At 43.0% G+C, this 12,268-nt stretch overlaps 1 protein-coding gene and 1 pseudogene across 6 annotated transcripts in view; one reads left to right on the forward strand and one right to left on the reverse strand.

Moving 5' to 3' along the window:
* LOC148331481 (P2X purinoceptor 3-like) overlaps positions 1-9,124 on the reverse strand; it is a 109,043-nt gene extending 99,919 nt beyond the window's left edge. For 2 of the 5 annotated variants that reach the window (XM_088302288.1, XM_088302290.1), the window contains exons 1-2: positions 8,837-9,013; positions 8,504-8,657 (exon numbers count right to left, since the gene is read on the reverse strand). In XM_088302288.1, coding sequence (XP_088158414.1) covers positions 8,504-8,625 — 122 coding nt within the window. In that variant the 5' untranslated portion in view covers positions 8,626-8,657; positions 8,837-9,013. Of the gene's footprint in view, positions 1-5,916; positions 6,100-8,503; positions 8,658-8,836; positions 9,014-9,063 lie in introns of those variants that run through there. The other 3 variants (XM_088302289.1, XM_088302291.1, XM_088302293.1) reach the window with 3 other exon arrangements.
* LOC148331483 (general transcription factor II-I repeat domain-containing protein 2B-like) lies at positions 4,143-6,253 on the forward strand (annotated as a pseudogene). Its single transcript, XR_015844616.1, has 4 exons — positions 4,143-4,508; positions 4,563-5,814; positions 5,923-6,107; positions 6,207-6,253. The product of XR_015844616.1 is annotated as a general transcription factor II-I repeat domain-containing protein 2B-like (transcript).
* Positions 9,125-12,268: the final 3,144 nt, after the last annotated feature.

A 12,268-nucleotide genomic window follows, 5' to 3' on the forward strand; every position in this document is an offset into this window, starting at 1 on the left:
TCGGAATGCCAGTCCTGGGAACCCGACGGGAATCAACCTTCCAGGCGATAACCAACCTGGAGAGGACCTTCCCTTAGACTTGGCCCTGTGCCGCGGGAGGGAGCGAGGACGACCGATTTCAACCTACATTATCATTGTCATAGAAACCTGGCAAGAGAAATCATATAAAATTTGAGGGTGGGCTGAAAGAGAGCGCGATTTTTCCAACTGGACTCGCTCGAGTACAGTCCCTCATGAGGTCAAGTAAAAGCCACCCAGATATCTGTCTTTGTACTATTTCCTGAACTCCAGAGAATGTAAGAAACTATCGGAACAAAACTTGGATAAGTTGTTGAGTCTTTATTCAACCTCTTTCTTGAATATAAAAAACGAACACACCGAGTACGCATTGAGTACATTTAGTTAACTAAAGGTTTATTACCCAGTAATTTGCATCTATTTGGCGACTAATTCCAACAGTGTCATTGTGCCACGTGCACATACGGACACCATCATGTATGAACATGATGTTCCTTATGGACAATCCGTGACGAGCGCAGAAGTCCAGTAATAGTTCACTGCTCGAGTCTCTTTCAGGGCGGCCATTTCTCCCAATCACGCCCCTTCAAGTCTCATTGTCATTGCCCAGGTGAGCATTGAAATCACCCAGCAAAACGATGGACTCACCAGTAGGAGCACTCTCCAGCACTCCCTCTAAGGACTCCAAAAATGGTGGGTACTGTGAACTATTGTTTGGCGCATAAGCACAATCAATAGTCAGGATACACCCCCCCAACCCAGTGGAGAAGGGAGGCTACCCTCTCGTCTACCGGAGTGAACCCCAATGTACAGGCGCTAAGCTGGGGGGCAATAAGGATGTCCACACCTGCTTTGCATCTCTCACTATAAGCAACTCCGGAGTGGAAAAGAGTCCAACCCCTCTCAAGAGGACTGGTACCAGAGCCCAAGCTGTGTGTGAGCCTGACTATATCTAGTCGGAACTTCTCTGTCTCGCAACCCACCTCAGGCTCTTTCGCTGCCAGAGAGGTGACATTCCATCTCCCTTGAGCCAGCTTCTGTCGCTGGGGTTTGGACCGCCAAAGTCCCCGCCTTTGGCCGCCGCCGAGCTCTCTCTGCACCCGATCCCTTTGGCCTCTCCCACGGGTGGTGAGCCCATCGGAAGGGGGACCCACGTTGGCCTTTCAATATTTATATTCATCACATGGGTCTTTTGAGCCATACTTGGTCTGGTCTCTCACCTAGGACCTGTTTGGTACGGGAGGCCCTGCCAGTAGCATAAACCCCCAGACAACTTTGCTCCTAGGATCATTGGAACACTCAAACCCCTTCACCACCATAAGGCGATGGCTTGTGGAGGGTATTATTATTTTTATTATTATTAATATTATAAATATATTATAGGACGGCACGGTGGACGACTGGTTAGCATGAAGGCCTCACAATGCAGAGGTCATGGGTTCAATTCCGTATCCGGCCTTCCTCTGTGAAGTTTGCATGTTCTCCCAGTGCCTGCGTAGGTTTCCTCCGGGTACTCCGGTTTCTTCCCACATTCCAAAAACATATATCACAGCTTGATTGGACACTCTAGCTGGGATAGACTCCAGCACCCCCGTGACCCTTGTGAGGAGAAGCGGTACAGATAATGGATGGAGAATAATAATAGTATTCATTTCATATACTTACACATATTTAATGCCATTTTTGTGGACCTAAATATGCACAAAAACTCACCAGGTTTTGCATAATCCAATCAAGATACGTTTCACCTCGGGCTACGGAAATCCGCAGATACGTGTAATAACCCGAGACATACAATAAGTGAGACATTAATTCATTAATGCCCAATTGTGGACCAATTTTGCACATTTACAGGTGTCGCAAGGAACGTGTCAATGGCAGTCTTACTGGACCTCAGTGTCACATTTAATACAGCTGAATATAATATACTGTTGAACAGATTGGAAGCTTGGGTACGATTAAATTGAACAGTCATAAAATGGTTCAGGACATACTTGTAGGAAATTAGTTATTTAGTAACCATTGGAAGTTTCATATCAGACTACAGTGAAACCCCGGTTATCGCGGTTAATGGGGACCGAGACCACCCGCGAAAACTGAAAATCCGCGAAGTAGCGGCGCCCCTTCAAAAATGCTTAAAAAAACCTATACAGGTATACAGTATATCCCCCTGTATACAGTACACCATATAGAATACGGGTAGAGAGAGAGAGAGAGTGAAATTCATGTTATAACAAAAAAAAACAAATTATTATTAAAACTTTTTATTCCCCAGCCATTATTTTTGTATTTATTCAATTACTTCTTTTTGTATTTATTTAATTACTTCGACTTTTACCTGCTGGTACGCCGTCCGGTGTGCCCTGTGAAATGAAAGGTGGCATTCTTCATTTATTCATTCATAACTGACAGCCTCGCGCTCTGCTCGTGCCCGGGCGGAAGAGGTGCTCCTCTTCGGTTTAATTGTCACGCACGCCGGCCGGCCTCCTCCGGAGCTCTCGTACGGTCCCGAACGGAGCGAAATGTCGCCCCGCTCGTTCCCGGGCGGAAGGTGCTCCTCTTCGGCTTAACTGCCACGCACGCCGGCTGCAGCTCTCGTACGGTCCCGAACGGAGCGAAATGTCGCCACGCTCGTGCCCGGACGGAAGGTGCTCCTCTTCAGCTTAACTGCCACGCACGCCGGCCGGAGCTCTGGTACGGTCCGAACCGCGCGAAACGTCGCCCCCGATCGTGCCTGGGGGAACGTGCTCTTCTTCGTCCACTCTCCTCTTCGCCCACGCTCTTCTTCTGCGCACGCCGGCCGTCTAACCGCTCCAGCGCCCCGTCGTGCCGCTCTGCGAAACTACAATGCCCCCGCGGAGCGGAGCGAATGGAGAGCCCCGATCGTGCCCGGGCAAAAAAGTTTTTAATTTTTGAATATTTTTTAGACCCGCAAAGCACTGAACCCGCGAAAGGTGAACCGCGAAGTAGCGGGGTTTCACTGTATATGGCCTTGACATGTGGGGTTCCTCATGGGTCAGTCCTTGGACCCCTTTTGTTCAGTCTGTCAGATAGTTACCTTTGGTTAAAATGCTTCAGAACACAAATGTTGGCTATCGTTGTTATGTATATGACACTGGCACACAGCTACACTGGTGTATTCAATTAACATGTTTCACTATCTGCATCAAATTAACAACTGTGGATGAACCAAAATTTCCTCCAAATAAACCAAAACAAAATAGAGGTAATTTGTTTATTTGTTTGGTAATGTATTAAAAAAAAGAAAGAAAGAAGAGATTGCTGTTAGGGAACAACTGGATTCACCATATATAGAAACCAAAGACCAATTCCAAAATCTTCAGATGCTTGTAGACTTTTAGAATTTTAGCAGTCATATAAAATCAATCACTAAAACAGCCTTTTACCGACTGAAAAACATACCCAGATTGAATGCTTCCAACAGAGGGTGAAGCTCAACTGAAGAAAAATCCAAGTGTAACAATTCTTGGAGTTCCTTTGACACTACGCCCGCTATAGTTTTCCCAATAAGCACATTAGCCATACATAGTGGTAATCTAATGCAGTATTATTATTAAATATGTCAAAATAATGAAACACTGAAAATCACCACAGAATAATTAATTTACCATGTCAAAATTTGATACAGTGGATCCCCCCCAAAAAAAGAAAAGTAAAAACATAACAGATTTGGTCTTCGCTCCTCCTTTCCACACAAAAAGTCAGGTATGGTCATAATAATGAACAATATAATGTGTATAGAGACTTCTTATTTAGTACATCCGTGGTTTTGTATAGAATCCCTATATTTTTTACATTTTATTTTTTACATTATCTATATGTGACTTCCGGGATAATTTGGCATCAATTATGACTCCAAAGAATTTATTATCATTCACTCTTTCTATTTCAGTTGAATTTACTTTGATCTTGACTTGGTGTTTGATTGGTCTAGTCACTAGACTCTAGTGCCAAAAACAATTAACTTTGTTTTGTTTAAGTTGAGTGATAATTTGTCTGACCATTTTTTTAATATGATCAATTAATTTTCCACAATAGTCGGAGGCTGTTTTAAATTTTCTCTAGAACAATAGAAAGTTGTGTCATCGGCAAATAAGACCTTTTAGTGCAGACCTGGGCATTGCACGGCCCGCGGGCCACATCCGGCCCGCCGGGTGGCACTGACTGGCCCGTATGACAGACCTGGGCATTGTATGGCCCGGGCCACATACCTTTGGTTGACTCTGACCGCGAGTGTAAGGTTAATTGGAAATTTCAAAATAAACATACTTTTTAATTTCACCTCATTCATGGGCTAAAGCTGCACTGCTTTTATTCTGAAATTGTTTTTTTTTATTCCCGCACAATGTGCGTCGCACATAATGACGTAATGCGTATATCAAGACATGCGCGCGATTGAATCACAACAAGACGACGTTCGCCCTCAAAAATGTCCGCTCAGGCTAAAAAAAGAAAGGTAGATGCCGAATGTAGAATTTTCAACAAAAATTGGACAGCGAAGTATTTATTTACTGAAGTTAGAGGTAAAGCTGTGTGTTTAGTTTGCGGGGAGCAGATCGCCGTGTTGAAGGACTACAATTTGAGTCGGCATTACCAGACGAAACATGCAGAGAAATATAAAAACCTAACTGATGCTGAAAGAGCGCAGACATCGGAAGCTTTGCTAGCTAAGCTGCAAACGCAGCAAGGCTTTTTTACCGGGCTTCATGCATCCAGGGATGCAGCAACCAAGACCAGCTTTGTGATATCCCACAAAATAGCCAAAAACAGCAAGCCATTCTCAGAGGGGGAGTTCGTGAAAGAGTGCTTGGTAGACTCGGCAGCACTAATATGCCCTGAAAAAAAAGCGGCATTTGAGCAAGTCCCGCTGTCCAGGCGAACCGTGACGAGAAGGGTCGAGGACATTGCGGGGAATCTGGAGCTACAGCTGCAACGTGAAGTGCCAAGTTTTTATTTTTTCTCCTTGGCTCTGGACGAGAGTTGTGATGTCCGCGACACAGCCCAGCTACTCGTATTTGTCCGCGGGATAACACCGGACTTCAGGATTACGGAGGAGCTGGCAGCAATGCGGTCGTTAAAAGGGACGACGACAGGGAGCGATCTCTTCACAGAGGTAAATGCTTGTATGGACACGTTGGGACTGAAATGGGACAGACTGGCAGGTGTCACCACGGACGGTTGTCCAAATCTTACCGGGAAAAATGTCGGACTTTTAAAACGCATGCAGGATAAAGTGACTGAAATGGACCCTGATCAGAAATGAGTATTTTTACATTGTATTTTACACCAACATGTGTTGTGCAAATCAGTGCTAAAAATTAACCATGTTATCGATGTTGTTACTAAAATAGTTAACTTCATCAGGGCACTGAATCACAGACAGTTTGTCACACTTCTGGAGGAGCATGAGAGTGAGCACAGTGACATTGGCTACCACACTTCTGTGAGATGGCTCAGCCTGGGCAAAGTGTTAAAAAGAGTCTGGGATCTGAAAGCAGAAATCCAGGAGTTTTGTGAGACAAAAGGCAAGGCCATCCCAGAGTTTGCAGATGAGGTCTGGATGGCAGATTTCGCATTTGCTGTTGATGTGACTGCACTGATGAATGAACTGAACACCAAGCTGCAAGGCAAGGGCCTTTTTGTACATGAAATGCACAGCTTGGTGAAGGCTTTCATGAGAAAGATACAGTTTCTTTCAAGACAACTGGAGAGCAACACTCTCACTCACATGCAAACCATGAAAGAAGTCACACCATCAGCTGATAACCTCTGCAGGTACTCATCCATGTTAGGAGCATTGCATGATGAGTTAGCAAGGCGATTTGAGGATCTAAGAACAATGGAGGATGAAATCCACATGATTTCCTCTCCCTTTACCTTCAGTGTGGATGATGCACCCAGTGATGTTCAGCTGGAACTCATTGACCTGCAGTCTGATGGAGTACTGGCAGAGCACTTTAAGTCAGGATCTCTGCTGGATTTCTACTCTTCTCTCAAGGAGGAGAACTTTCCAAACATTAGGAGACATGCCCAGAAGATGTTTGTTCTCTTTGGCTCTACCTACATTTGTGAACAAACATTTTCAATTATGAAGTTTACAAAATCCAGGTACAGATCCTCTCTCACTGATGATCATCTGTCAGCTGTGCTTCGCATTTCCACTTCAGACATTCAGCCTGACTTTGATGCACTTGTTAAAGCCCAGCAGAGATGAGATTTCTCTCACTGAACAAGAAAAATGAACATTGAAACACCAAATGAGGCAGTTAGACCACAAATGTAGGCATGTTACTGTAAGGCACCAGATAACAATGAACTGGGACACTTTTTCTCAAAATCACAGTTCAGTGACAGTCAATATGTTGTATCTTGCTTAATGTTTGGTGCAAAAAGACAATATTGTGATGTCTTCAAAATGCTCAGAACCTTTACACAACTATCCAACAGTATATGGAACTCAAAATGTGTTTTGAAGTGAATGTGACAGAATATGTTTACTAATATGAGTCACAAATAGTAAAAAATGTTAATATTTTGTCTACCATTGTGTTGAGAAATTTGAATGAATAAATTATTGTAAGGCAACCTCATTTTTTCAGTTTATTTGGTATTTAGTTTCATTGCTTAACTTTAATATACAGTAAACCCCCGGTTATCGCGGTTAATGGGGACCGAGACCACCCGCGAAAACTGAAAATCCGCGAAGTAGCGTCGCACCTTCAAAAAAAAAACAAAACAAAAAAACACTGTGTATATATATATACTTCGCACCTATATATATATATATATATATATATATATATATATATAGGTGCAAAGTAGCGGCACACCTTCAAAAATGCTTAAAAAAAAATAAAATAAAATATATATATATATATATATATATATACTGGTAGAGAGAGAGAGGGAAATTCATGTTATAACAAAAAAACAAATTATTATTTTTTTATTCCCCAGCCATTATTTTTGTATTTATTCAATTACTTCTTTTTGTATTTATTTAATTACTTCGACTTTTACCTGCTGGTACGCCGTCCGGTGTGCCCTGTGAATGTTACGATCCTCCAGCAGAACTGGAGGATTGAACAGGACTCTCCAAACGCAGACCCGGGAAAAAAGGTGGTGATACAAAGATATTTATTATAATCACAATATAGTCAGCGTAATCAGCGCGTCTCGCAGCAGCTGACGGCATGGCGCGAGACGATCGCTGGAGGAACGCCCACACAGCTGAAAAAACAAAAACACACGCGGCATGACAGGCACGGATCATGACAGTGAAATGAAAGGTGGCATTCTTCATTTATTTATTTATTCATTCATAACTGACAGCCTCGCGCTCCGCCGGTACCCGGGCGGAAGGTGCTCCTATTCGGCTTAACTACCACGCACGCCGGCCGGTCTCCTTCGGAGCTCACGCACAGTCCCGAACGAAGCAAAATGTCGCCGCGCGAGTGCCCGGGCGGAAGTTGTTTCTCTTCGGCTTGACTGCCACACACGCCGGCCGGTCTCCTTCGGAGCTCACGCACGGTCCCGAACGAAGCAAAATGTCACCGCGCGAGTGCCCGGGCGGAAGTTGTTTCTCTTCGGCTTAACTGCCACGCACGCCGGCCGCAGCTCGGGTACGGTCCGAACCGCGCAAAACGTCGCCCCCGATCGTGTCCGTCGCCACCAATCGTGTCTGGGGGAACCTGCTCTTCTTCGTCCACTCTCCTCTTCGGCGCACGCCGGCCGTCTAACCGCTTCAGCCCTCCACGACCGAGATTCCCACGTTGCCGTCGTGTGGAGGCTTGAGCGGCTCCCTGGAGTGCAGCTAGCACTCTGGGGGCCTGACTAAGAGGAATCTCACCCTGGTGGTCGAACCAAGCGTTAAAACTTGCTCTCGACTACACACCTCAAAAATGGCATGGCTTTCAGGGATGAGACAGGAGGTGTGAAAACCGCACGAAACTACTACTACCGCTTCAGCGCCCCCTTGTGCCGCTCGGCGAAACTACAATGCCCCCGAATATTTTTTAGACCCGCGAAGCACTGAACCCTCGAAAGGTGAACCGCGAAGTAGCGGGGGTTTACTGTATACTCTTGCCAGCTTGTCAAAACAGTGCTATTTACTGCTTTTTAAAAAAGAAATACAATTAATATTATGCAGAATTGAGTTCAGCCTTTTGGCCCGGCCCTCCACAATATTTTATGTTTCTTATGTGGCCCCATGGAAAAAATAATTGCCCACCCCTGTTTTAGTGTTTTTGAGACACGACAAATATCATTTGTATATGTCCTATAAATACGTTGGTGCAATTAAGGGTCTGTGGTGCCTGGTGGCCGAAAATCACTGCCCTTGATTGATAATGCAGAATATGTCTATAATTGAAGAGTTCTACCATTATTTAGGCTGAATAGTCAAAATACAATTGCAAGATTTCTACAGTTTGGATTTATTATTTAGCAATAGACTGATACTCACCCAATGAAGTAAGTAAATATGAGGAGTTGAACAGCTCGGTTGATGATGCCGATTGTCCAGCTCTTGACAACCACTGACTTGGTGGTTTCATAGGTGAAAAAATCAGTTATGCAAGACCACATACTTGTTCTGTGTACGTTAGTATGAACACAATCTGAAACAAAAATAAATGAAACAAAGCAAATGACATAAATGACAAGGTCTATTAAATTAATGGTTACAATTGAGCTGCATTCCAAATGTAGCAGCCTAAATTCCTTTAGCAGTTACAACTTTTGGTCCCAAACTGACATTAACTTTATCTTAAAAAAAAGACAAAATTTAAAATCTGACCATTGACACCAACAGTGGTGTCCAAAAATAGCTGTTAAATTCCAAAGAGAAGAGGAATCAAAGGAACAAAGCAAAATTCACAAAATTCAACTGATGTTTTCCTTCCGACGTGATGTGTTTTGATACTCCAAGTGTCCAAGCCTTAGAAAGCAGTTCCCTCTGTCTCTCTCTCTATTAATCCACCCTCACCCACTTTTGTCCAAGACACCACCCCCAGGCCCACTCACCACCTTCACCAATCCGATTATCATCAGCACTTTCCACTTTCTTTCTTGTTGTAATGCTCTCACACACCCAACACACACACACACGCACACCCCTACACACACACGCACAACCCCCCCCACTCCAACACACACACACACACACGCATAACTGCACAAATGCACGCATGCGCCTAAGCAATGGGCATCACCATTGTTAACCATGTATGTACGCAAATGTGTGATTCATCAATATCTTCGTACTTAATTTCTGCATACTCAGGGAACACATTTTTCACCTCAGACCATGCACACGCACAAATTATGATGCATCAGCTTTTAAAAAAAACGTCAAACACACGTTTTACCCAAAATGCACGACCTATTGAAACTGCTGTAATTTATAAAATCAATAATTTTACCAATAACAACTTCAATTGGCCTGGCCATATCCTGATGAGGTGACTGTTAGAGGGTCACTTCTCAGCACTTACACTCTTGTGCCGTTCAATTTCATGCATTTGTATATGTACCGTATGTAAGAATCCGTAGCTGTCAGACTGTCTGCAGCTGTCACACGCTTTGATCGCACTCTCAAAATATATTGAAAAGCTGTCATTTACTGGTTAATCCAATGCTTCAAAGTTTACTATGGAAAGAGAAGCTTAATATCATATGATCTTCATGTGGCATGGTCTGTTGTGATTGAGGGGATGGCCAGTAAGGCCAATATGTGGCCTGATGTTTCTGAGATAATAGGGGCAAGACAGTCCAGTGATCACTTGTGATGGGGGATCGCATGCTTAGCAGTTGAGATGCATCAGTCAAATGCTGAAGATAGCTGGTGCCAGTTCACAGCCTTGTTTTATTCTGTGTGTGACTATGAAGTGGGTGCATGACTCTCCGAGATGAAGAGACAGGGCGTGGGTGCCAATCATCCATGTTTGCTTGTGATTTTCAGGAGTCATTTTCGAGTTAGAGCATTACGGCTCTTGTCAGGTCAACAACAGTGGTAAAGAGGTCTTTATTTTCTTCCTGGTGTTTCATCTGTCGCTGACATGTAGCAAACACCATGTCAATGGCGCTGGACTACTTGCAGAAGCCACATTGGCTTGCCAGTTGCATACCATTCTCTAGGTGTACAGTGAGTTGCTTTCGGAGCATCCTGGCTAGAATCTATCCTGCAGTGTAGAAGAGTTGCGTTTTTGTTTCCTCTTTTGAGGTGTACAGTGGAGATGTCATTGAAATCGTGCACAGCTGCCGACTACATCAAGAGCGATTTTAGGATCAGAGGTTTTAAAATGCTGAGCTCCTGGCCAGGCAAGATAAATTTCACTGTTTTGTACATTTTCACATAATTTAATTCCCACATTTATGAATGAGACACATAAAACTTTTTGGGACTCTGACTCAACCATCAAATCTAAATAAGGTTATATTGAGCCACCACAAAAGCGTAATTGACTGGATTAATGAAATGAACAAATTGTAACTAGTTTGTGCACCCAGCAGCAGCTCTATATAGCTACAAATTAACAGTAGGAATTTTTTCCGACGTAAATCAGCCCCCATCAGTGAGTAGAGTAATCACCCTCTCCACTGCGGGTGTTACGTTGGAGACTAACCCCACAATAAGGGTGTTAACTCACAGAACAGCGAAGGGATGTGCTTGTTTTTTTGTTTTTTTTACAATATTTTTATTACTTTTTCACACATTATACACATGACAACAACAACAGAAAATAAACAAAAAAGTAAATAAATAAAATAAAACAGGCAGCTTCAGACTATGTTATAGCACAGTGGGTGGTTGAGCACCCCACTTGCCCACAAAATTTTGTAAAGGTTTCCACATTTCCTCAAACTCCTCTGCTCTCCCTCTCATGACATACGTCAGTTTTTCCATTGCCATATTGTTTGTCAGTTCTTTTATCCAGTGATCCAGTGAAGGTGCGTCCGTTTTTTTCCAGTATAATGCAATGAGTCTCCTGGCTTGTAGCTATCCAAAGTCAATCAAAGTAGTTATGTTTGTGCAAGCCACAAAGTCTTTGGGGTAGATGCCCAGCACAAAAAGTTTCACAACATGAGGTATGTTAATTCCAACTATAGTTGACAATGTCTGTCCTACTCCTCTCCAATATTTTTGCAATTTCGGACATTCCCAAACGCAATGGAAGATGGAACCCCGTCCCTCTACACATTTAATACAGGTGTCTGGTATAACAGGAGACCATGAGTTCAGTTTTACAGGTGTAATGTATGTTCTCATCAGCCATTTATACTGTAATAGTCTCATTCTAGTATTAATTGTTTGTTTCTGGGCTTTAAGGCATGCCCTATGCCATTCTTCCTCTGTTACAGCCTCCTCAAAATCAGAATTCCATGCCTGTAATCTATTAATAGAGGATTCATCATCATGGGTTACCAAAAGGTTGTAATACACAGAAATTAAACCTTTATCATCACTGTGTGAAAGTGTCAGACGTTCCAAATTTGAAAGGGGAGGTTCTATGTTGATCGTTTTGTATTTTGCAGATATGAAATGTTTGAGTTGCAGATATTTAAAGAAATGCTTTTTATGAATTTGATATTTATGTACAAGTTCTTCAAATGTAAGCAATATACCGTTATTATATAAATCACCCACACTTCCAATACCCTTTTCTGTCCATATCCTAAAACCCCCATCTGCCCTGCCAGGCACAAAATTTAAGTTACCCCTCAAAGGGGTAAAACGTGAAATTAGAGGAGTGTCTTTAATATGATGATGTGCTTTATACCAGATATCAATAGAGTTTTTCACAAACGGGTTTTTAGTCTCCTTTTTTAGGGTTTTATGGTTTGCTGAGTATAAGTAGAGCTTTAGGGGAAGTGACACTGAGGCTTGTTCGATAGACAGCCATGATGGATTCATCTCATTTGTAAAATAAAACACCATAGATCGCAATTGCGCAGCCCAATAATACCATTTTAAATTCGGAAACCGTTGTCCTCCTCGTTCATATGGGAGGTAGAGTAGTCGCAATCTCAACCGGGGTTTTTTACTACTCCAAATGAATGTGCTAAAGGTATTGTTAATCTTATTAAAGAATGCATTTGACAATTGCAGTGGAATTGACTGAAATAAATATAATAACTTTGGTAGTATATTCATTTTTATCAAATTAATCCGTCCAATTATTGATATAGGCAAAGTCATCCAACGATCCAGCGTTTCCTTCATCTCTGC

This window comes from Idiotropiscis lumnitzeri, chromosome 8, assembly GCF_059441095.1.
Source record: "Idiotropiscis lumnitzeri isolate Australia: NSW breed Sydney's pygmy pipehorse chromosome 8, RoL_Ilum_1.0, whole genome shotgun sequence".
In the NCBI taxonomy this organism is placed as follows: Eukaryota; Metazoa; Chordata; class Actinopteri; order Syngnathiformes; family Syngnathidae; genus Idiotropiscis; species Idiotropiscis lumnitzeri.